The 27,226-nt window shown below is 35.9% G+C and overlaps 1 protein-coding gene across 1 annotated transcript in view; it reads left to right on the forward strand.

The window, feature by feature from the left end:
* The window catches only part of LOC124165295 (lachesin-like), a 1,070,179-nt gene that overhangs the window by 858,851 nt on the left and 184,102 nt on the right, over positions 1-27,226 (forward strand). Inside the window, exon 8 of the mRNA XM_046542639.1 lies at positions 17,977-18,105. Coding sequence (XP_046398595.1) covers positions 17,977-18,105 — 129 coding nt within the window. The remainder of the gene's footprint in view (positions 1-17,976; positions 18,106-27,226) is intronic.

Raw genomic sequence — 27,226 nt, forward strand, 5'->3', positions numbered from 1 at the left:
CCGTAAATTGGACTCTAAGGAACAGTTAGAAATTTTGAAAATTATTAAAGTCTGGACATTACTACTATAGATAATTATCTCTACCCATCCTTTTCCCATATTCTGGCGTCTGTTTTAAAATTCATCAAGTAACTAGGTAACAATAATAATATAAACGAATAATAATTTGTGCCTGAAGATGATTACGATAATTTATTGGAACCCGGGTCGCGCTCTGTAAAAAAAGTGGTATAAGTAATTGTGTGATATCCAGGAAAATTTGAAATATTATTTAGCAGTTAACTGCTATAAACACATTCATCTCTATCTGTGTGCATAATGAGGCAACCCGCGGAAACGATGCCTATATAAAATTCTATAGGTACACATTTGTTTGCAGATTTAAGCATCAAAGTCCATCACATTTCATGATTTTATGATGGAATTGGGCAAGAAGGATTCGGTTACAAATGAAATATATTTTAACCTTACTGTGCTCTTCATGTTGGATAGTATCCTCATTCCAATGCAGACGGCACTTCAGGTCATTAGTTCTATGTTTTACCACATTCAATTTTATGCATATTGACCATTATTTATTTTACTGCTGATATTATCCGAATTTTATTAAATTTCAGTTTTATTACTAGTGAAATCGATATTTTTCTCGTTGTCTCCTTGAAAACTCAAATAGCACGTAGATCTCGCAATAGTAAAACTTGCATTTCTCTTCAACTACCTAATCATGAAATTTGGCTTTATTTTCTGATCATGATTTAACATCTTAACTTATATGAAATATGTATTTGAAAACTCAACAAATAAAATTGAAGGACCTACTTTGGGCGCCTTGGCTTCTTGTACATGCATTCATAATTTTACTGGGAGATCACAGCTTCCAACTCGTGTGAGCAGTATTCAGACACAAACACAATGAATCGGGTTTTTTTTAAAGGCATATGAAAATTTGAATTTGCTAAACCGCCAGCAAATTTTAAAATCACTTTTTATAAGTGCCTATTACTGCTTTTCGAATAGTCTGATTACCTTGAAAATATTTTTAGAAGGAATTGTTATCACATTTCTTTTCTCCTTTTGTTTTCCATTTCTTGTGTTACTTACTGGAAATCCTATAAAAATTATATAAAATAAGTATTACATGACGGTAGCATTAAAGCAAGCTTAATTAAATTCGTAATATCAATCCGATTTTAATTCCCTGGATAGATTTGTTGCCGCGGTACTTATTGAGATTAATCACATAATAAAATGGATAAAAATGTAATCCAATACTTTCGCACTGCAAATCAGTTCTTATTGTCACTTATTTGCATGCATGCGTCGTTAATTTGAATATTTTTTTCTATGTATTGCAATTTGTTCCACGTAAAAAGCCATTTGGAAAGTTTTACCAACCGGACACTGCCTCGAATAATGTAGTGCGTAGAATAATCATATTTTAATGTGTTTGGGCAGTAAAAACACATATTCAGTGCATTTCTACGGTTATGAATTATCTTTAACGTTAATAGCCAGTGGCAGAGGCTATATTAACTAATATCGTGAGGCCATCGTTTTAGATGGGTAAGATATTATTTCACGTGGACATTGCATTTATCATGTAAATTAATGGATTCGGGGCGATTTATTGCATTTATTTTTCATGTTTTTTTATCAATTAACATTTTTTCAAGCTATAATGGAAATCTGGGTATTTTAAAAATTTTTCCTAGTTTTATCCTCGGAAATGTTTCCAAAAAGTTATATTTTGGGAATCTGTAAGTGTCTTAGATTTGATGACGTAGTTCTCTTTTGCTGAATATTTGCGTAAAATACTGAGGCATGGTACTTCAACTCAAAGATTCACCTTCATTCGTAAATTGGAATCCTATAGATAAGGTCGCCTTTATGAATATGCAAACGCGGTGCAAGAATAAGCTGGGCTTTACGCATAAGTCAGTCTTTTGGGCTCAACTTTTGCAACAACCATTGGTGGCTCAACTTTGTGGAATTTCGCCATTTTAATGAGAAAAAACGACTTGGTAACATCCATTTAATATTCATTAATAAGGAAATATTCATTGCTAAGTCGTTACTACCTAGCTTTTATTTAACCCTACCTATTCCAACCCTTACTGTGTTCTAATAATAGTGATAACTCCTAACAATGTTCAAGGGGTTTATGTTTACAAGTAAATAATAGTAATTGTTGAGTTAAATTAACTTTCTGTACAAAATTAATGCGTCGCTTTTACTCTCATTACCATTATTTTTCGTTGTGAGGAGCGTGATGGGAATTCATGGACGGAGACTAGTACACGGCTCCTAATAACCGATTGTTTTCCTTGAATCGGCTTTTGCGGTGTTGGTAAGATTCAGTGGAGAGGCTTACGGGATATACACTGCGTGTCTCCATCATTATAGACAATAGTTTCACCGGCATTTACAGCTGGTTTCCTCAGGTCAATGAAGTGCGGAGAGCAAGTGGCGGTGATGCAAGCAGCTTTTGATTGCGCTTATCGATGCTATCTTAGAGTTTTTCCCCATTCAAAGCGATGCGGAAAGAAAGAAACCCGTACTAACGCGATTTCGATTCCCTCAGCAGACGAAGAATACAAGAAAACGTCTGTTCAGCGGAGAGGTTCACGGGATATGCGACGCGTGTGCCCATCTTAGCAAACAACAGTTCCCTGGCAATCGACCTGAAGGACCCAGCTTCAGTGCCAGGGAACTGTTGTATGTTTTGTTGTATTCTTCGTCTGCTGAGGGAATCGCAATTGCGTCAGTACGGGTTCCTTTCTTTCCGGATCGCTTTGAACGGGGACAGTTTGGGTTTTGTGTATCCCTTGTGAGGAAAGACTCTCTTTTTTGCCATTTTCCCTCCCACTGCACTCGTCCCCGTTTGCGAAGACAGCATTCGAGGTTAAAGAACCGTCTCCATTTCCAATGAGACATGAAGGGCAAGTAATGACTTGCATGCTAGTGCGTGAGGAACCCCTTAGAGCGAGGTGAAACGTTGAATAAGGCACGATTTTCACTAAGTGCGTAAAGTCGTTCTGACCATTTTACAATAGTACTATTCCTGAACATTGAATCTCTTTGCCATTCTCCTCACCGTTGGCTGAGAATTTTTTTAATATTTTAGACCATATCGAGTGACGATCCAGGCACTGCTACTATCACAAAAATCTGTTCGAAAATTACTATATTATTTTGCTCGTAGAGGAAAATTAATGTCAGCCTTTTAGTATTTTAGTAAACATCTAAACATTCTTGGCTCAAACTAATTGCAAAGTTTTTCTCATTATTATTTTTATTATTATTACACATTGCTGCAAGTAGACTATTGCCTGGTTGCAGCATTAGATGTATACACATGAATAACAAGTTCTAATACAAAGTTTAGAAACATAAAAGACACCCATGGTAAAAAATAATACACTCATTCTAATCTCATACTACTAAGAATTTCACATTTTTCCAATAAACCAATTTCGAACAATCCATTAAATACATTAATTCAAATATAATGCAACTGACAAATGAACATTGACCCAATTTCACACTCTCCCTTTTAAACCACTATGTAATTAACCAATAAGTGATGACCACTTCTTCCTAAACATATTCGCATTAGCAGGGAAGATCTTAAAAATAACTTCAGGTAGGTCGTTCCACTCCTTTATTCCTCTATGTAGGAAGGATTTTTTTAAAATGTCTGTTTTCTGTTTTTTTAGCTTAATTTTGAAAATTGTGATCTTTCCTTCCTATGTATATGAGGTAGTCAGCGCGTTTCCATCTTAACATTTTTCATGCATCACATTGAGGAAGGATTATTTCTGTTTTCTAGATCTCTGAAGTGAAGGAGCATATCACTCAGTTATGTTTTTCCAGTCGGAAGGTGGGTTATATTTTTTCACGAAATGTAGAAAAAATTTCTAATCTCATTTTTCATTTGTTTTATCAGCAATTTTACATTGGTTCTAACCATTTAAATTGATCATCATCATCATCACTGGTCAACAATCCTAGGATTGGTTTGACGCAGCTCTCCACTCAATTCTCCTGTAAGCTACTCTTTTCACACCAACGTATTTCTTCTATTTCATATCCTTCTTCGCCTGTTCCATATATTTTGATCGAAATATTCCGGTATGCATCAAGAATGAAATTCAAAATGAATTTTTTTTTTGCTTTTCCGGTATTCGAGCCCCAATTTAACAATTGCCGTTCAGGTATCCTACTGCTTACACCACCAAGGTAATTTCTTCTGTTGCAATTCTCGTATAAATCAACTTTACGCACAGTCTACTTGAAATGCATTCTGTACTCGTATATTTATTAGATACCAGTAGGTTTTAATTTTTTATCATTGTTACTGCAATGAAACAGTTGCTCTGTGGGACTAAAGTTGGCATACCGGAAGGAAAGAGGAGCAGAGTCCTCTATATTGCCACATAATAACTACATAATGAGAGAGTAGTGTTGAGAGAGCAATCTAGGGGACTCTGGGAGTGGAGAAGATACAATAAGGAGTGAAGTAACTGGAAGGGACGAAGAAACATAAGCAACAGTCACAACAGATCGACGCTCGGTGTACGGTGCATGTTCTACGGCTGTAAAAACGATACTTAAACAGCTGCAACAACTATTTGTAGGAAACTAAAATATGGTTCATTTCAAACACAACGTTTTATTTATGTTGACAAGCCAAAGTTGCAACGATCATATTAGTAGGTATCGAAATATTCCAAACTCCATACAACGATTTGCGTTTGCGTTTCATTCATTCTCTTTTTCCTAAGATCGTTTTCATCGGGGAATATTTTGGTTCCGTAGACCCCTGCAACGAGGCTCAAATGCAACCGCATTTTTCTGTAGGTAACCGTACATTCGAGGATGAAAGCCTTTTCCTTCGGGGAGGAGCGACCGGTCGTACTTTCTTCAATGAGACAGCACTGGCGAGTAACGATTTGCTTCCTTGCTTATTTGTATGTTGGTAGTCCCGTAAGGAGAAGGAGGTAGACGTCGCAAAACGGGGTACGCTATTCTTTAGACACCGATTCTTTTGGCCCGCAATCTTATTTTCTTTTCACCTGCTCCCTTGGAGGTCTTTTCTCGTGCCGGAGTCACTGCGCCGGAAGATTTCCCCATCAATTGTGCTTCCCGGTGCATCGTGGCGGGCGGCATGCATTGGGGCGAAGCGTGCAGACGAATTAGAGGGGGTGTGGTCGGAAGGGGAAAGAATAAGCTCTGCATGCTCGATATCCCTTTAGAACAGTCTTCCTTCCATACACATTCTCCCTCTTATCTATGTCGCTAACACAGGTACCGAGGCATCGGTTTTTCCCTATCGATATAAAAATGTAAGAAATTATAACAGTTAAAATTAAAAATATTTCTTCTCTAGCGTAATTTATTCCGTTATTCCAGTCATCGTCCGAGGGAATGTCCCATGACCCGCGTCTCAACGGCTCTCGTTTGTTAGCTTCATGGAACAAAAAGGGCATTATTGCCAAAAGGCGCAAGTAGGCCCATAATCTGATAAAAACATGTATAACTTTAAGGACGTTTCTACATGTCTTTGAAGGTTTCGCAATCTTACCTCGCCATATGTTTTTTATAAGTCAATTTAGACATTTGAAGTCGATGAAAAAACGATATTTTAAAGACTGAGAGATTACCATTTGAAATCTAGTGTTTTATATTTGAAGAAAAATCACTCTAAATAAAGATACATACCGATGACTATAAGATCCCGTTAGAAATTGTGGTTCCTTGCGTTATTGCTGTCTAGCAGGTACGTGTAAATGCTAGCGAGTCAGCCACCATCTGGGTGTAGACGGAAGGTAGGCAATCACAACGCGTGACTTTGCAGCTGTATAACGTTGTTATAACTTATAAAAGCGTTCTAAAAGTTACTAATCATGATGAAGCATTTTCTTGCGGATATCGCTACACTTTGTTTTTAAAAGTTGCAAAACTGACTTTTGTCCCGCTAGATTAGCGATTGGGACCACTGCGCGAGGGTCCGAATAGAATCTGAAAATTGGGAAATTGTGAAATATAGTAAGATAAATTTTGAACCTTAACACTGTTAAATGAAGTAACTTTTATGAAATATATACAACCATGGAAACGTTTGAAATCTTTTGGGGTTGAATTGGTGGAAATGTGATGTATCCACGATATAAAACAGCAATAGTAATTTTCACACTTTACGATGCAATGTCACTTTCGACCATATGTAATTTTCTTCATTCTTGTCTTCACTCATTCACTCATTTGCCATTCTCAAGGTACCTTTGGATCTAATTGTATACCTTGATATAAGAGTCAAAACCATGGTCGTAAGAGGAATTGTACCTTCAAGCGTGAAATATGACCAAGGAAATTTTCTAACTTTAAATTTCAGCAACAGATTTTTTTCAATTTCTCAAAATTGTAAAGGTGATGTCGTCAACCCTTCTTGAAAACTTGAATCTCCTCTATACCCTTAAATTTGTACTTTTATGTATCAGGTGATGGTCAACGCCAAGCTTTTATTACCTAAAGGTTTGTCGAAACAATCAAAACTCCATATAGATTTTTTTAAATTTCCACTTTTAGCATATTAGTTTCAAGTGGGAAATTAATTGTTCTTAAATGAAATGCTCGGTTTCATCAATTCCTTCGTGTATCATCAATTACTCGTTTACCATTATCAACTTTCGGCAATCCTTAGTTTGGTTTGACACAGGTCTCCACTCAATATGCATATCAGCCCACATTTTCACACCTAGTTATTTCTTCCATTTCACATCTATCAATACTTGCTCCCTATATTTTATCCTGCCTTCCTTTTCGGTTTTTCCATACTATTTTCAATCAGCGATTTTCTTCATCAAGCCTTAATGCTGGAAGTTATGTTGGCTTTAGTTATTCCGCCCTCTTATTATGGTACATCTTGGACCATAAATATTTCTGAGTTCCGAGGGACAGAAAAAAATACAAGCTTCCTATATGAATCTTGAAATATTCAAGTGTCTTCACAAAATCCTTTATTCAAAAGTCTTCACATACATAATAAAGTGTGATTAAGGTTTCCATACCTGAGTATCATCACTTCAGGCATTGCATCCTGTTTTGCGTTTTATTCTCAATAGTATGTTGTTGAAGTATTTGTTATATTTTTATTGTTTTTGAGCTACACTCTAGAGGGCTAAAGGGCCTTCACAAGGGCTTGTTTTGCAATTAATATGATTTTATATTAAAAAACAAATAGTATTTACAAATATTTGGAATAAACAAGTCATATTATTGAAAAAAAGGCCGGATGAAAGTAAAAGAATATGCCGAATCGTTGACCAAACATTGTGCATTCAATTCTTAAAGTTATGTTTAAGTTCTTAAACCCCAAGATAATAATGAGCGTTAACAATTAAGGTCAAGAGAGAGAAAAAACTCTATTCTTGACATTGAACTTTTGAGGCTATACCGTCTGCTTTCCCTAAAATCGTACACAATTCTTGTCGCGGTAATTTTCTTGCATATTGTTTACCGCCCATTCACAAAAATCATCTGCCCTTATTAGCTCAGTGTGATGTTGTTGCATTTTCCTCTAACATTTTTTACGTCGTGCCTACGTGCTCTTTCCCTGCTCAGTCACCTTCCCCTTTATATTACCATGTGTTTCATTAGCATGTAAGCTTGGTATCATGGGTGATAAGTATACCCTCTAAGGTATCCTTATTGAGGAATGCATTTTCACCTTCCGGCATTTAAAACGTTCTTAAAATTTCCATGCCGTGGTAGTCTTTTGAAAATTACGTTCGTCGGTCGAAGCTGGCAAAGCGCAATGAATACCGAAATTTGGACAGTTATGACGCAATTTATGTGGTTATAAAACATGTATATCACCGCGCTTATCCACCACGAACCTGCCATCCTCCTACTGTCACACTAAAGTTTTTTTTTTACATTCTTCCTTTCCCCCAGGTTTCGTTGCTTCATTTTTTATGAGCATCGTCCCGTTTTGCTCTTACACTTTAAGTAGCTCGCTGAGCACCGGAAAGCTTTCCAAAAAAAAATTAATAATTATAAATTAGGGGAAGGAATTACACACTGGAACCTAATCCTCCTTAGCTTGGGAAGTACACGAGGTCTGGGATGCAGCGTGTGAATATTTTATTTTTGTAGCGGCTCAGCGCCCGTGTTAACGGTCCGCTATTTCCGCCGGGATTAGCATTTACTTGGAGGAGGTGATATCCACGGAAAAATGTGTCTATTAGGTGTTCCTCAACTCATATTTAGCGTAGTTTCTCGCAATTCATTGTGTGGTGGTGGCCAGAAGAAAAATAAATGATGCAGTATTATCCATTAGAAAGAGAGGAATAATAAATATAATATAATTGAAGGAAGATCTTATGCATGCCTGGTGAAGAGACGGAATAAAGTATCCAGCATGGTCAAGGTGCCCATTTTCTCCCGGAATGGGCTTCATGCAGAGAATCGTGTTGGTGATTATTTGATTCATTTGTGTATTGTACCTGAAAATGCACACAAAGGAGAGAATGGGCGGTCTCACCCGGCTGGAAGCCCGAGAAAACCTCATTCAATCATGATGTAATTCTTTCCCGGCGAGTTAGTATCGTGAATTATCCTCATTCTCACTCATTTATTAATACCGCACCTTCTTTTTACCACATATACACATTCATCAATTTCCCATTAGGTATCCCTGCGTGATTTCACACTTCAGCGCTGTCAGGGAATAAATATGTTAAGGAAACGGTGAAATTGGTCTTTAAATAGAGAAAAGGGGTATAATAGAGTACTTTCTTTATACTTGTTTTCTTGCAAAAATATTCAAACCATGTGAATGCATACAGGCAAGAAAGATTGGTACAAGCAAGAAAAATTATGACGTCTGTTACTGAATAATGTCACGTAATTCGCAACACTTCTTCAAAGACAATATTTGAAGTAACAATGTTGTTTAACATTATTTATGCTTCTTATTATTTATTTTTAATATTTTTTCCTTCTTATGTCATGTTTTTTTGTTTAGTTACGGATGTCACAGCTTTTTAAACCTTTTTTTTATATTATAACTACAAAATATGTGGCGTCAATATAACTCGAGCGAGTAGTCGTCATGGAAAAATCGAAATTTTAAGTCAAATTATTGGATAAATAGTGAAATTTGAGATTGATATGGCATTTTTTGTCTGAAGCCGGTGATTCAGCATTTACAATGATACCTCATTTATCACCACAGGTGCAGTATTAACTGAGCATTTACGTAATGACAGAAAAAGAACTTTCTGTAATAATATATAGGATAGTACTTATTCGGTCACCCTGACGACGATGAATGAGTCGTCCGTTGAAAAATGCTGTCTCGAAGTCGTCCGTTGAAAAGTTTGTGATATGTTTTAACCGGTAGAAATAGACGCAGATAAGTATATTTTATACCTTCACTGGCAGAAAATTCTGTTGATTATCCGAATCCGAAGTGTTTATTTTCTAAAGGTATATTTATTATCCGGTTTATTTTTCAGTTGATTTGTGATCAGCCTTGCAAGAGATCACTGCGGGAACAAGTGACTTTGTACGTAGTCACGCGCGCGGGTGCAAAGTTAAATACACCAAGGGATGAAGATGCACCACAGTGTGGACTTGCGACGTCAACATCTTGTTCGGTAAAACCCATCCCGAAGTTCGCTCTGAGAAAATGGCTTGGCGGTGGAACTGGTTAACACGCCTGACCGGCAATCGGGAGATCTGCATCCGAATCCCGGCTAAGTCAAATATATTTTCATGGCGACATTCATCCTTTGGTGTATTTAATTTGCAAGAGAGACTGAATAAATGATTACAGTCATGCAATTAAATTTTGGCGCATCGGTTTTATCCGTAAATATGTGTGCTAGTGAATGTAAATGAAGATACATACACAGTCAGAGTCAATATCTTAAACCATGGACCTGGTAAAGGATTAAATTTAAAAAACTGAAGACAGCGGCATGTTTTAAAGATTTCAATGATGTTAAAAGAAACGTTTTATTCTTAATTTTTAGGTGATTTAAAAATAAATTAAACCTTCATAATATTTACAAAGTTTGTGTTTAATCAGAAGAATATGTAAATATATTATTTATAACTCTATCAAAATTCATGTATTTATTTATGATTTAACCAGCAATATTTCTATAGCTCATTTTCTGCAAGCAATTGCCAGAGGAGCGATATTGGAAAGGTCACCATATAATTTTCCAGCTCTTTTGTAATGCAAGGCACCATGAAGGAATTACCATGAAACCCTGCTGTAATCCACTCATTGTGTAGCATTTTTTCCCCAGCTGAAATAACTAGGCATCAATTATAAATGTACAGTATTGGACGAGAATATATTATACCACAAGAATATTCATTCTGCATGCCAACTAGAAGTCAACGTGATGCAATGTACAATAATTGTCAAATTCTAATTTTTAGCTCTTTGACTGAGACCTGTGATAATCAAATCATTATCAGAAGAATAGGCTTTAGAACGCAAGTGATGTTTGATAAGATGTGAAATGTGTCTGACTGGCCTTGAATTGATGTGCACATGATCCGATTATGATGGAACAGAATGTATTTGGAGTGAGCAATGCCTATGTTGCTTTCCAATGTGTGTACATTCAGATATCACGACTGTGCGCATATTGAACTTGTCGGGATAGCCTTGGAAATTAATGATCTTTGACCGCCGGCGTTTCTAGCGCTGATTTGGGAAGCGGTGCGTGAAGATGAAATTAATGGGAATAGAAGCGCTCCTCTGATGATTAAGCCGTCAATCCCGGATCCCCGCATGATCTCAAAGGGAATAGGAAGAAAGCTGTTGCGATGCAAAATTAGACTAAAGGGAAAATTATTAAATTGCTCCTCCAAGATATATCATATCATCCTCGTGACCTGCTTTTTTATTTATCTTTGGTGCGAGGTAATTATTACAGTGTCTTTGATCATTTTCAGAAAATTATTATGAACATCAAAATAAGGTTAGCAACCGAGATAAGTTTAACCGTTAACATTCCAATATAATGTGGGAACAGATTTATAAAGATTCATTAAAATTATATTTCGTAAATGTGATTACTTTCACAGCTTCTGCTATGTAAATTAAATATGGAAGTATTTTTTAAAGTGAATTGCATGACTTCTGCACACATTGATTGGTAATTGTACCTTTTTAAAATTGTTTATTTTCATCACCTCTGTGGTGAGTGTGCGGTTTATTCGATATTATTCCCTGCACTCGCCGCTCTCCAGTGACAACTGCTCATTTATTCAAAAGATTAATATATATTCCATTGATAAACTTAGTTTTTTGTTCAATTGTAAATCTATTTTTCAAGCAATTGCTAAATTTTATGGCGTGTTCTTATTTGAGAACATGCTTGAAAACGCATTTAAAAATTTTTCTTCCGTTTTTTTACTAAAATATCGTACCCGATTATATCGTATCCGATCGTATCGTATCCGATTGTATAAACATATTCCATGTATAATAATGTATCGATTTGTTTGCTCGAATTTTTCCTGTCACTTCTGGTTAAATTAACCTAGTTATAAAGCACTTAGGATGTGGAAAATGATTATAAAAATCGGTTCGGTCTTCTTAGGGTTAAGAAATATTTATATTGAGGCCTGTCGTGGCTAAAAAGGCAATTCATTTAAGCTATACATCCCTACCAAATATATAACTGATGTATATGATTTTAATATAACTGATGCTTTACTGGTTATAGAATGGAATGAATTTTATTAATATTCCTAATATTGCACAATATCACTCATGAACGATGTTTTACATTCTCGAACTTTCTCTTCTCTTGTTGAATTTCAGGACCCTTCTCGTTTTGTAATTGTTTTATTAATCATCTGAAACTAAATGACTCCTTAACAGGAGAAGAAATTCCATAGGTAGAGGTCCAAAATCAAATATCAACCATATCAAAAATTCATTATAAAATATTCTTATCTTCCTGCTTTGGCAAAAGAAGGTGCGGGTATTATTCAGAAATTTTCTGAGTTTCACATAAGCTGGGCCAATGACACAGAGCAGGTCCCGGCGTCATTCAACTCTGTCTGCTCCGAAAGCATCTTTTAAATCTAATATGAAAGGAATTTGGATCCGTAAAACATTTCAGATTCTGGAAGGAGTTTCCCTCGATTATGCATTAATTATATTTGAAGATTTTAGATTGTGAAATTATTTTGTGACCTTTAATTTTCCGGCACCGATGCTTCTCATTGTTTTCATACGTCTGACGAATATCATTACCACCAAATTCACTGTCCTATCAAGAAGCTATCAGCTGCATTGTCTAAAAGGATGGAACTCCAAGTTATTTTTTTTTATGTTCTTCTTTTCTTATCCATGTATAATAATGTATCAATTTGTCTGCTCGAATTTTTCCTGTAAAACCTGGTAAAAATATTATTTTTTTACTATTTTTTATTTTTCTCTGTAAAAACCATGCTATTTGCGTTTTTAGTGCCTAATCCCCTTGTTTTGGAGTAATAGAATGTTTTGTAGTTTGGAGAAATTAATAGAATTCATTAAATTCCAAAGCAAAGAATGATTTTTCAATCTGACTACCTACTCACGATATTTTTAATACATGAATAGATCAAGAGGTAGAAAAGAAAAATACTAAATTGTCAATACACAAAGGCTATGTATATTGACAACCTAGTGAAAGAATGCCTTTCAAAAATAACTAATGGAAAGCAATTTTAATGCTGTCAGGCTGCGGATGGTAAAAAGACGTGCATTATTTTTTTTCAGATGTGTATATCTGAAAAATTACTTTTCCTGTGAAAATAAATGTCAATATTTGCACTGATTACTGTTTTATAAAATCCGTATCGAATTAGCACAAAGCATAATGGCGATTGATCATAATTTAAATCATTGTAAATCGAAGATCGGCTCATTCACTTATGGTATGCTTTTATAGACTGAATTATTAAAGAAAAAAAAGGATTTTGAAAAGGAAAACGTTAAAATGTAACGATTAATGGTTAATTAATTACGCGATTTTTCTCACCATGGTTCTTTTCTGGTCTGTTCCTCCAATGGAATCATGTAATTTATATTTAATTCACCGTTGCCGAATCGTCTGGAAATGTTGATACTTGCCTGGGTGCGGAGACAAGCCGATATTCAAGGATCAGATATTTCACTTTTTGTTCCGTTGTGTTCTGAGTAATAAACTAAATTTCCACATGAAGAAAAGGGTTTTAAATGTCCTCTATTGATGACGTTATCATAATTTTTTGCGGAAATTTAAATAGTCCTTTGTTAGCACTGTTTTAATAGATTGCATGATTCACCATCAAAAAGAAATAAAATAAAAAATGTCAAAAAGAAACATGCCTTTTCCAAAAAAGGTATCAAAAACATTAAAAACTAAAAAAATATGCTTGGAGGAAAGAGCGTGGGGCCTGTGCTGGTTTAGATATTGATATTACGTGCAAACCTTTACTTAACTTTTTAACCTTTACTATTTCTGCACTTATTTCCAATACTAAACCTTATCAGCCTTATTACCCGATTAATGGAAAGCATACTTTTACCTATTCGTTCAAATCATAATGCTTCAGATTAAGGCGTGTTTTCTTATCTTTTTTTAACAGAAGCATAACATATAATTTAGAGCAACGTGGTGGTCATGTATATGTTCCACAGAAGCTACCAAGCCAAACTTACCAAAAATAACACTGTAAATTACCATGCCATTAATTTTGGTTTTAATTATCTCCATTATTGTTTATGCCTTTTATGTAAATCCAAGGTGCATTAATCCATATTATTATAGATGAATTGGGTTGAATTTACAAGGGATAATATTTCAGGCTTATGAAGATGGTATAGTAATAATTACGTTTGGTGTATAATTTCCGCTCATAAGCTCGAATCAAGCCAATATACCACGGAACTCAATTCCATTACATCGAGCTGATGAAACAATGTCCGCTGCTGGATTAATAGCCGTTCTAGTTATGCGTATTATTCATGGAGGACGTGGTTGCCCCACGGGACTATGCGGGTAGTCATTTTACAGGATACGTCGATTGCTTGCGCCCATGGTAAAGAATTTTGTGCAAAAACATATGAGGTCGTTTGTCAAATGCTTTTTTGGGAACTCTATGAAGGAAATTGCTGATGATTATGAGGAGGCAGAAGGCGTTGTTTGAGTGCATACTAAACAAAGATGGGATGTTGAAAACCACAACAAATGGAAGAATATTAGGTGACCTAAGAATTAAGAGAAATACGAATTAGTTAATAGCAGATTAACTGGCTTCGTGCAGGTTTTAATACATGTTAGATGAGAAAAAGGAAAAGGCTTCGCAGTTACAAGAATATATAGCGTGTTAACCTATCCGCAGATAGATAGAGATTGGTATATAGCAGTGTTATTGCATTGTAAAAAATTAGTACGATCAATCTAATTTGAAGATTTCCGTGGATGAAATATAGAAAATTCCGAACATTCAATTCAATGAAAAAAGAAGCATAGAAAATAATTTTTATATATCCCGCTTGCACGCTCGAGGGCAATATTGATTGAATTCTATAAGAATATTTTACATTTTAATTTACACTATACTACACTTCAGTTACTTCAAATCAGCAAATAATCATACCTTTCTTTACTTCATCAAAAACGAAGTAAAGAAATGTAATCACCATTCTCATCGTCAATGGTCAGTAATCATAAGAATTTTTAACATAGTTCTTTATATAATTTTCATCCCAGTAGCATATATTTTCGCATTTACTTAGCTCTTTTCCACATCCTTTACTTCCTGTCCTGTATTCTTAACCCGAGGCTGTCCTCTACAATCAATGCCATCTACAGGCTCCTCGGTGATTGTCTTCATCACACCGTCATATTTTAATGTGTCCGTTAAGTTTCGATTCACTTTATAAATTTTATATTAACCTGATCTGGGCTACGATGCTTACTATCATCTTAAATAGATAAATATCATATTGCTTATCTTGACATCATATTTAATTATCTTAGATGTTTATCGTAGTACAATCATTGTTTGTCTCTCATTATTTTGGCATTTCACCTTTAAAAATGAACTATTAAGAATTTTTTTCATTCTTAAAGAAAAACACACATGCCAGCGTTTCCGAAAATGTTTTCCATTTTAAGCCTTATAGTATGCAAAGATGGGAGGTAAAATTAATAAAAACGTGGTCAAGTATTGACATTATTTATAATCAAAAATACCCAATGATACATTTTAACGATATGGTTTAAACATTAAAAATCATTTTAAGAATATTGATGTAACATATCATTTATTTCGTTGTTATTTTTTTTTCTAATTTGCTTTTTTAATGCACATATTTATATTATTTTATGTACATATTTTTTACATTTTCATCAAGTTTTATTTATTAGATAACAATATATTTTGCTTAAATCATCTACGTCAGTTGTTTCATTTCTAATATTTTTGCGTTGTCCTGTATGAAGGAATTCTTAAATAATCTTTATGAAAATTTACATTCTTTATCCAGAATTTCGGTTTATCAAAATGGAAAGTGTGGTTTTTACTAATAATTGCATGGCTAACAAGTGCAAAGAACTATATGCTATTTATAAAATAAAATTTTTTCTTTGTTATCCTTTTTTAGGTATTGAGATGTTTGTCCTAATAAATAAGGTTTCAATTGCTACTATTATATACAAGCATCATTTTCGTTTATCTTGTTTTCGCCTATGTTGATATCTTTATCATTATATTTATCTTAATATCATGTTTGTGTATTTCCTCCGTAGAAAATTTTCACCTAATAACCCCTAGGCCATTCGATATTTTCGATAGATAGGTAGATTTGTTATTGATTTGTGTAAATCTAATGCTACCACCAGGCAATAGCCTACTTGTAGCAATAAGTAATAACAATAGAGCCAAGATTCATGTCTCACTGCCATAGAGAATATAGCTCAAAATGTCTTATGGATGCATTTCTTACGTCTATGCTTACCTCTTTGATGTTGTTTGCTCTTTATTAAGAATCCTAACCGGTTTTACAGGCTAATAAGGAAAGCCTGGGTAAAAAATGCGTATATAATTACATGTGATTCACCAAAGCCCTTTGTCTTATCGTATATCATTTGATTGATTATTTTCTCCATCGCTTTCATAGACGATTCCTATTCGTTGAAATAACCATCCCTTTTTCGAGGATAATGGATCAGGGTATTTACGGCTTTGTTGGACAATCAAATGATACTGGCTCATTTTTATACACAGAAGGGAAAGTGAAGACATTAATGCCATAAAAGATGAAAGGATAAAATCGAAAATTTGAAGGCGCTGTAAAAACTTAAAAAAAAGGAAAGAGTATAAATTCCCCATCATTTTTAATAAATCCTCTATACCCTGGGTAAGCTTTTTTTATTTCTGCAATTTGATGGTACCCTTATACGCCGAATGAAAATATTCTCTCTTAGTAGTATCCTCATTTTTACGATAATGAGAAACAGACGAATCGTCAATATGGCATCAGCTTTTTTCATGAGTCATCATACCAAGAGCAGATTGGATCTTAAAATTTCTACAACAATATTTGTTTGAACATTTCGCTATTTAGAAATCCTAAAAGTCAAATGTATGCTGGAAATAGGATTTATATCAGCATAATTCCTTGTCTTCGTGATAAAATTATTCACGATATTTAGATCCTGATATTAGTATCCTGGAGTCCTCCTGCTTCCCAAAATGTGTACGTGACATAATTAAATACATTTAATTAATTTTAATTAATCCCTGGTAGATTTTACGCATAAGGTAATTCAACAGGTTGGCCGAAATTGATTCTATTGTTTCGTATCATTGTTATACTGTTATTAGTAACTTAATTAAGAATAGCACTCGATAGGTGATGAAACTGTAGTCATTTGAGTTGTTAAAATATTTAGTTTAGTAAAATAAGCGTAGTATTCTCTTTTAACTTAGAATTTACTAAATCCCACAAGTTTGATCCCGGTAGATTTATATATGTTTTCCTCGTGAGCTGTGTATTACAGTATTGTTGTTGTGAACTTGTGAAATCACACATCCATGGCTTTCACCGGGATGAGCTCTGGACTTACCTGTCCATGGCAACCATTGGATTGAATCATTGAGTTAGAAAGCCTTTGGAATGGAGATGGAGACGGATTTAGAAACGTCCACAGTTAGATATAGTAAGGATCGTGGTGGATTAGAGAATAAAGCACTAAGCAACTGAACAAACCGTCCTGGGTTTTTAGTTCCCTGTGAAGCCTTCAGACATTCGCAAACTAAAATCCTCGAAGGGCAAGTTGGCACAAGAAAGTAGCTCGCCTACCTTGAATGTGTCAGCTCCACGCTTCCGTAACTCAGTTCAGGGTTAGCTGTACCATTTCCTTCCAAACCAACCATCGCACAGGGGTCCGAAGTCGAAAAAAAGCCTGACTAAGTCCAACAGAGCTTTTTGGAGATAAAGACATGAAAATTACCGTAAACCTGATTTAATAAATAATTACCAATGGTTACCAATTATGAATTTATGTGCCATTTTACTCAATTTGATACATTTCTGAGATAGTATAGGTCACATTTTTTTCAAAATCACCCGCGATCTCGCTTTTCTCGGAGATTATTCGAATTTAGTCTGGTGTTGTTACGGTCGTATGATTTTTATGGAATAAAAAACACAATATTCCTTTGACTTGGTTATTTCCTTATATCATCCATGATTTTTGAGGATTATGTGAGAAAATTCAAAATCTAAATTAAATACGTAACCTACTTGCTGGACATTAAAAAATTTGGCTGCCGTTATTTTCTTAGCGCACCTCGTAAACCGGTTTGGGTGTCTATCTTCAAGTAATTTCTCTCTCTCGTGACTTTTTCAGAAATTCCCACAATTATGTGCTGATTTATTCTCCTTTCTATTTCTTCCGGCAGTGTCAACGTACCAGGGGGAAGTCCTGCGGCTGGCCAAGATCACGCGCTCCGAGATGGGCGCCTACTTGTGTATCGCATCAAACGGCATCCCGCCATCCGTCTCCAAGCGAATCATGGTCAACGTTCACTGTGAGTTTCACCATTTGTCATTAACTCTTCCACTTTATTTTGTCTACATATTTTTTGTTGGACTTTTTTTACTGATAAAAGTATCAAATTCAAGGACAGAACTGACGAATTATGATTAATACTGTTAACAGTCGACCAATTGGACGTTTAACATGTATTGGTTTCACCCGATTTAAAAAATGAAATTTCAATGGGAAAACATATGTGCATAGTAATAAAAATAAATTTGCGTGAAGTCTTCTCATATGGAACAAGTGAAGAGAGATGTGAAAGAGAAGAAATACGTTGGTGTGAAAAGATTAGCTGAAAGGAGAATAGAGTGGAGAGCTGCGTCAAACCAATCCTAGGATTGTTGACCAATGATGATGATGATGATGATGAAGTCTTCTCGAGATTCCCACCGGTTTAATTCGTTATATTATATCATCAACATTTCAACGGACGACTCGTCCATCGTGATCAATATGAATGAATAAGTTTGCCAAAACAGAAACCGATGTGCTGTAACTTAAAGAAGTCGCAACAATCAGGTCAATGGCGACAGGAAATACCCAGGTAATTTCGAATAAAAAGGAGTTCTAACATTTTTTTATTTTCTTGAAAATTGAATTCCACGCATTGCCAAGCGCATACCCTGTGTCTTGATTAGAAGTATTTTTATAAGTCTTGATCTAAATGGCCTCCTTCGTAATTCTATCTGAAATCCCCTGAGAGATGCGTCCACGGCACTTCAAGTAATAGGATTTTACTCTTATTGCGGGGCTTACTTCAACTACTTAGAGATTTAGTGGGTACAAATGGTACAAATATTTATACTTTTTAATAGTCATTTCTCTTTCAATTGGAGAAAAATTTCATCATTTCTACCTTCACTTCTTTTTTAGCAGATCATTGAAACTAATTTCGGTATCTTTTATCATAATATTTCACAGTTGTTCGACATTATTAATATGTAATAATTTTAAAAGAGCATTTTGATATCATAACATAAAACAAGGACGCAACGTTATTTACTCAGTTGTCTTACTTATCTGCAACCACAATCTTCAGGTAATAACATTAAGCCATGAAATGTGAAAAATTTAATCTTAAAAAGTATTTGCATGCACTTCGGTCTTAAGTCATTTTGTTTCTTGGATATAATCTTTGATTGCCTGGCGTTCGCTATTTTCTGATGTATGTGTAAATGCACCACGGTGAATGTTTTCGGCCTGTAAGTTTTTCTGCAAACTTGAGGGCCATATTAATATTTTCCGTTGTCCACACACGCATATTGGTTTCTACGAAAGGTCGCTAGGGTGTGAAGAGCGCTAAATTGCTCTCTGCTATTGATCCAGCCTTGGGGAGATGAGTGATGTTTCTGTTTATCACCACTGCGATATTTGCTACGAGAGAAAAAACTTCATTAATTGGCCGATAGAATGCCACTGTCATCCTTTGATGCTGTTACGTCAAAATTGTGTATTCTTACATGGAAAATTAATTTGAAAAGTGCTCCAAATACTTCTCTTCGGCTAAGAGAACTGTTGTTATAACGTGCTCTCTACTCCAATTTTGGTCCAATATTACCAAAGAAAAAATATAGGGTGTTAGATTCAGCTCAAGTATAACCGGAGAGTGTTTTAGGAGGGTACGCCCTAAGGACCACGTCTCACTGACATTTGAGACTCATAAATTATTGCAAAATACATTTTATTTCCTGTTCGCAATTTTTCAAATCCTTTTCTTATATCCTCTAAGTGGCCTATCACAGAAAAACTAATGAAAAATTATCTTCCATTTATCATTACAGAGTTTATCATGCTAATAAAAACAGTTCATACATCTAAATCTATCATAATTTCTTTATAATACGAATAATTTCAGACTAAGATGAGTGAAAACTAGAGCGTTGGGTTTGAAAATTGAGTTTTCAAATTCAAGGAAGGGAGACATTTGCTAGTGCTGCGCACCGTTCCTTGCCACCCGTATCCCTATACATTATAGTGCCTAGTTTTTTTGTTCTCCACGCAGTTAACGTCCGACCACCATAGCCAAGTTAGCTGAATTATGCATAACGACGACATAATTCGAAAGAGGAACAACGTCAGAGAGCAGACTGATGGAGTAGCAGTATCCCCTTCTATGACCAATTTATTCATGGTCTTATTTTAAACAAAAGCTATTGAAATTGATTTATTTAGACCGGAGTTACGGCTGCGATGCTTAGGCGAATCATTTGTCATTTGACTACATGAGCGCCAAAAACTTGACCAATTCCTTGATCAATTATTTAATGTCAGGAGATTTACTAGCCGTCCGCACAGTTCCCCGCCACCCGCATCCATATACATTACGCGAAAACCGAATTTTTTGTCCTTCACCCAGTTAACACCCCACCGCGATATCCAAGTTGCTTTAATCATGCCTTGATACGACGTTCTTAAAATCGAAGTCCTTTTTATTAGAGAAGATGGAAGTGGCATCAATCGGTTCGCCAGTATTTCTTACTATTTATTCATGCAGGGGCTTAAATGAAATCTTTTGAAATTTCCGAACATAAAGCGGAATTATGGCTACGTTACTTAGACGATACATTTGTCATTTGGAAGCACGATCGCCAAAACTTGATCAATTATTTAAGGTCGGGACATTTGCTAGCTGTCTGCACCGTTCCCTACCACCCGCATCTCCATACATTAGAATAAAACCTCATTTTTTGTCCTCCACGCAGTTAAAGTCCCTCTATCCTTCCACCACTACCTTGTGGATCCTCAGCCTACGTCCTCAATTCCACCCATCCCTCTCCCATGAGTTTTTCCACTGTTTCAAACCCCTATCAGCTCCATACTCCGGGGGTTTTCCACCAGCCTTAGTTTTCATTTTTTCCAACCTTCCTCCCCCACCCTTTTTATCTCCTAGAACTCTCTCTCTCCAGCCGACAAAAGCCTCCCTCTCCGAGTTCCCTTTTCCGTTCCCTTATAATCCGTCCTTCTGCCTCTTTTTTTACACTCCCTCACGGTGTCCCCCATTTTGTTTCATTTTTTCTCCTTCCGAGGGCGTTATCTGGTGGTGCGTCGATTCCCACTTTCTCGCCCAACGACATTTTTCCCACTTCTTTTGTTTTTAATCTTTTCCATTCCGTTTCCCACACCAACGCACACGCTTCCTCCCTTCTCGAATGCTCTCAAAACCAGAGAACTCTTCAGCAAAGAGTTTCGTGCGTTGAGGGGGGTGTGCTGTGTCTCTGTAAAGGGGTGGGTGAAAGGGGTGTGTGTGTGGTGTGGAGACCCTTGTAATTGTCTGATGCCTCACCCCTCCTTTGTCCCACCGCCCGACTTTTGCGATGGTCCGAGCGAGATGAGGCTCGGATGAGCGTGTGTGGGAAAGGGTTCAGGATATGAGAAACGCCGCTGGTATGTGTTGGTGGAGTCGCTTTCTTCCTCTCCCACCTTTGTGTTCGCGCGTGCCTCAATTCATTAACGACTCAGTCTCCATGTAATATGCGGGTTTATTTGGTTGGAACTTCCGTCGTTCTGGAAAGCCCTTCTTCGGCGTGGAGAAAGGCGAAAGCGAAGTATCCTGATGATTACACTAATTACTAACAATGATTGGGGTTGGCTCGATATCTCTTGGTAGGTTTGGTAGTATTAGTAGTAGTAGTAATTATGTTTATGGTGCGCTGGAGAATCAGGCTAATTTGCACTATTTAATGATCGTAAAAGAAAAGAAAAAAATAATGCTAATCAAAAAACCAAGTCTGGTCTTAAAATACTGTAAAAAATAATAACAATTGCACTCATTTTTTATCACAGAGATCAGTTGAACTTAAAAATATGACGTGTTGAGTCACATTTTCGGGGTTGTCTAGGTATCCTCGAGGTTGTGACTCACTCGTGATCCCCAATAGATTTCACAGTGGATCCAGAGATGTCGCACTTTTAGTGGGCAATCGCAATCAACACATAAGGTCCGAATTTTCTCTCCCGCGAATAGGAGCTCATGAGTTAGGCATCAGTGACTTATCCTCAACCGTGCTATAAACATTTTCTCCCGGTGGACATTCCTCACTGAAGTCCGCCACGCAGATTTTACAGTCTTGATTTCGCGAAGTTTGCTGTCTTAAATCGTTAGCCATTAATGCCTCCAATTATTCCGAGTGATTTTTCTGATGACACACCCAAGATCTTCCACTTGTGCTAGAAGCATTAAGTAGTTCGAAGACCGGAGTTCGTCTTTGGCCGCTGCATCTGCTCCCTCATTTCCGGTTATTCCGATATGCCGAGCGATCTACGCGAATCGTATTTGTTTTTTTTTAATCGATTCCTTTCTTACCGGCGCATAGCAGTGTGTATTGCATTCCTTAATTAGAAACTGCGTGATTTGATTGAAAATTGGATGGTACATTATAATTCGTGCCTGTATTCCAAATGTACAGTAGTGTCTGGAAAAATAAGCCTCGTAGAAACGAAAGCGAACACCTTGAAACTTCAAATTAAACCATTTTGATGATGACCTGAAGATTACGCAAAAATTTGAAACCCGGGACGTAATTTCCATTTCTAACATTTTGTGTAAGCTTAAATATATTAAAGCTGTCTTTCATGATTGCCAGAGATCCCGGTTGGCATGCAGGTAGTGTAATTGGCAGTGTAATTTGTTACTCGGGGTGAAGAAGCCGGGGATATGTATTTATCTACTCCGCTGAGTATGAAATAGACAACGACAACATTAATGTGATGTTTTCGGTGCCTGTTTAATATTCCGTGGAACCAAGCTACAATCTCGGCGGTGGTTGAGACTTTATAGCAATCCTTAATGTGCTTGGATGCAGCACATTACTTCGTCCATCCAATTTGTCTCTAGGCTCTGCGTCTAATTCTATATTTTGGTAATTATGGGTTATTCTTCGCCCATCAGTGTCTTCCAGGGAAAACATACCTTAGGTGTCACTGAATTTCTTCGGATCAGACATGAATTTTTCTGTTTTAAACAAAATTGGGTCAAGCTGCTTATCAGCTGAGATGAAATTTAGGAGTGAATCTCCTTAAGGCTATTAAAATAGGCAATAATATCTCTGAAACCGGTTTTTTGGTAGGCGAGTAAACCCATCATCGGGGAAGAGAATACGTCTTAACCTGTCATACGACGTCGTAGGATTGTCGAAACTCAAACCAATTCCTCAGGCAGGTGCTGCCTTGCCAACCAAAAAAACGCTTTCGGAAGTATAAGTTCTTCTGTTAAGTGGCTTCAGGAGATTCAGTTTTAAATTGTATTGCCATTTCAGTTAGAATAATCGAGGATATGTTTATAAATGCTCTATTTACATCAATTTTGCGGATATTTCCCTGCTTGACTTGAGATACACGATAACTCTACATACAAAAACTATTGCTTGACGATTATGTTCAATTATTCTATCAATTGCTTGTATCAATGCCTACTTCATGACAGATTTTTACCACCCTTAATTGGAGGCTATGCATCGTTTTTCGAAGCAGTTAATGTAACCGTTTTCTTTATTCGTGGGAAATGTAGCACTTTCTGAGCACTGTTGAATCGGTTTACTGTTTATTCGTTCATGCGAAAGTTTACTTCAGTTGGAGTTCATCCTATTCTCACTTTAAGCCCTTGTCAAGTTCTTCCCTCACATTACACTCCTCACACACGTTTCGTCACCTTGTCGATAATATGAGTAGAGACTAATTAAAAAAGTTATCTTTAGCATACAACGAATGAAAACGTCTAATATAAAAATTCTTAATAATATCCACATTAAATAACTAATTATCACTGATTGGCTGTATCACAAGTGAAATAAGAACGTTCAAGCAAAAGAAGCAGCAAATGGAGTTGAAAAATGAGGAAATGAATAAGTATAATAGTCTTAAATGACTAAATCAATGAAAAATAATACAATTAAAGAAAAAGATACGTTGGATCAGATATTGAGCAAAGAGGGATCAGCTGAAGGACAGACCATTCAGGAAACTTTTCGGATGCTAAAGTGCGAGGGACGATAAGCTTTACAGAGCAGTAAGGATTAATTTATTCGTGCATACGTGATTCATTAATTGATTTATTTTTCTGGAAATCCTCGTTCAAAGGTAATCTCTCCCATTTTTTATATTTTTTGCATATTTTAGTAACAGTGTCTAATAATATTTCATGCGCTGTGAGTTTTATGATCTGGAGGTTTGAAAGTATTTCTTAACAATAATGCGAAGTATTAAGAATGAACATAGATGAGTACATAGTAGATCGTACATTTAGATTTTGAAAAAGTGGGGTCGTTGTGCAAATCTGGGGGTGTAAAAATAGGGCAGGTAGCAATACACTGGGTAGGTATGTGGTAATGGGTTACATAAAACACTTGATTTTGTGGTACAGGAGGAAAATGACTTTGCATGATGGAAGCTATAAGGAAGGTAATTATGACTATGAATAGTGCAAATATATGCAATTGACTGTGAATAAAAATTCATAGTCAATTGCATAATCAAAAATCGGAAAGTAAAACGTTGGCTAAAGTGAGCATGTAGTTGAGGGTAGGTTCGGGGTGGATACCAAATGAGTGAAAGAAAAGAGAATTAATCATTCGTTTATTTACGCGTATGCATGGTCTGTCTTTATTTAAGTCGTCCGTGCCGTCAAAGATTTTCTCCCCAGATTTTTAGTTTTGCGAGTTTTGAAAATAGACATCATCATTACTTACTTATATTATTAGATATTAAATTAGATGAGAAACCATATACTGTTTGAGGCTAAATGCGGTGGAAATTCCTGATGTGGTTCAATTTGGACGAATATTCTTCTCTGTTTGCATTAATATGAAATAAAACAACGAAAACCACGCGTTTTTTGCACGATGCCACATTATGAATTGCTAATAATGTCGTCGAGCTCTAGGTAACTTCAAATAAAAATTCATAGTCAATTGCATAATCAAAAATTGGAAAGTAAAACGTTGGCTAAAGTGAGTTTGTTAATCGCTACTAATTCCTTAAGCCCAAATAGAAGGAAATTGTTAAAAGTTAGTTTTCATGAGGAAGTACATGGGATACAAAAATCGAAAGAAACAGAAATAGACGACGAACGTATAGTACCTTCCCATTTATATTCTATTCAAAAAATGAACTGTAAGACTTAAGCTAAGCCAAGTCCGTTTCTGCTCTCAATTACATCAGATCTAGTTGATTAAGCAGGTGGATAATGAACGCAAATTATCAAAAATGGGATGACAAAAGAAGAACGTAGTAAAGTGAAAAATATACAATGAAAGACGGAGATAATTCATCATTGATATTTGTTTTTTCGAGACTATTAAAAATGAGTCTCATTGTTTCTTACATCGTAAAATGTTAGCCCAGGAACTTCAGGAATACTGTTAGAAGCCAAATATATTAAATCATATCGCATGAATTCTAAAATATTTTGTGTATGTTCTATGTATTGTGCGTATTCTATGATAACGTATTTAAAGTGTACATACATTTTAAATACGTTATCATAGAAATGCATAAAAAAATATAAAGAAGAAATTCTCATTGCTAGGGAATGAGACGTTATTTTAGATGCACTGCAGGAAAAAGAGTAGTTATGCGGTGAACTATGCAATATCGTGCCAAAACCTAATGCTGAAGTCTTTGAAGACTCATACTAACCTACAGACTGTCCCACAGGTCGTATGCCATTTTTGACCTCTAAGACTCTTGAAGGAAATAACAAAAATTGGGCATGGATCCAGGTTTCTCGGCAAATTAAGAGCCTCGCTGTTTTTTCAGTGGAACATTGAAAGTGTTTTTAAAACTTTTTGCTTGGGATTGAATAGCAAATCAATTTATGAATCCAGAATATGTTTTTGTCATTTTATCTGTTTTGTTGTGTATGAGCACTGATTGTGATATTGTTTTAATAATGAGCACTTTTCTGTGCATAAACTTGCCGCGATGCGTAGATATTCTTTTCTGTGCGCTGCCAAATGTATCGGATGAAAAACCTGCCAAATGAGTGCTCTTCTGGGGCGCCTAATTTTATTTGATTGTGACCAATGATTATTTTATGCTATGAATTATGTAAATGAAGGAAATAAAGTCAATTTATGAGTGAAGGCATGCAATAAATAAATAATAAACACTAAGAAACAGGTAAATAATAGAAAAATATAATTCAATCGTTATTTACCACTAATAAAATGCTATAAGATTTGGATGTTAGTAAAAATCTCTTTAAATTTGTCGGTGCACCCCATAAAAATGTATTGATCACGTCAATGGTTGTCAATCTAAATTTCCATTGGAGAATAAAACCTTCTGGAATGAATCTCCAGATTGCGTCACAAGAGTTAGTCACAAGTGAAACTGGGGATGAGATGATCGGTGACAACGGGCGATAAGTCTCGAAGAATTCCACTGTCACCAGAGGACTCGCATATTTCCCAAGTCTAAATTGTTAGAATTCAAAGCAATTTTCCCTCCCCTGTCCTGCGAATCTAGAGGGAGGAAGTTGTTCTGAAAGATGCACCTTTTGTTTTTCTCTAGTTTCATAACTTTTATGAAAACATTCATTAAAAGTATAAATACTTAAATAAATGAACTATTTTAATATGCTCCCGACTTGTTCTTAGTTATATGTCTTCATTATTTAAAGTACAGATTAGTAATACAGGGGCGAGAAATTATAGATGATCGCATTGAATTACCAAAAGCTTGGACTATAGAATAGATATTATTTTTAATGTGGCGTCGGATGAGACCCTCATAGAACAATCAATATTTAATACAGTATGGTGGTGAAATTAAAAATCATCCCATTGCGTAACAAAAACCTTTAGCCATAAATTATATATTATTATTGCCAAATGGTCTGATGAGACCTTGAGTGAACGGTTCAAAGGCTTTTCGAGGCGGGGCATTATAAGGGGCGTTGAGTCAGGGGGTAGGTCGGGGCTTGAGGGAGACTTGAAGTGCTGGGAGGGAAGAGCAGAGAGGATGCTGGGAACAATGGGGGCTTGGCGCCGGCAGCGAAAGGACCGCGAGGAGAATGAACTCGCAGATATGGTGTGGGAGGGAAGGTCAAAGAGTCGCGGAAGCTCTCCATTCATTCTCCGGTCGCATTTGAAGCCTGAATTGACAAAAGGAGG

The sequence above is a fragment of the Ischnura elegans genome, chromosome 9 (assembly GCF_921293095.1).
Source record: "Ischnura elegans chromosome 9, ioIscEleg1.1, whole genome shotgun sequence".
Classification (NCBI taxonomy): Eukaryota; Metazoa; Arthropoda; class Insecta; order Odonata; family Coenagrionidae; genus Ischnura; species Ischnura elegans.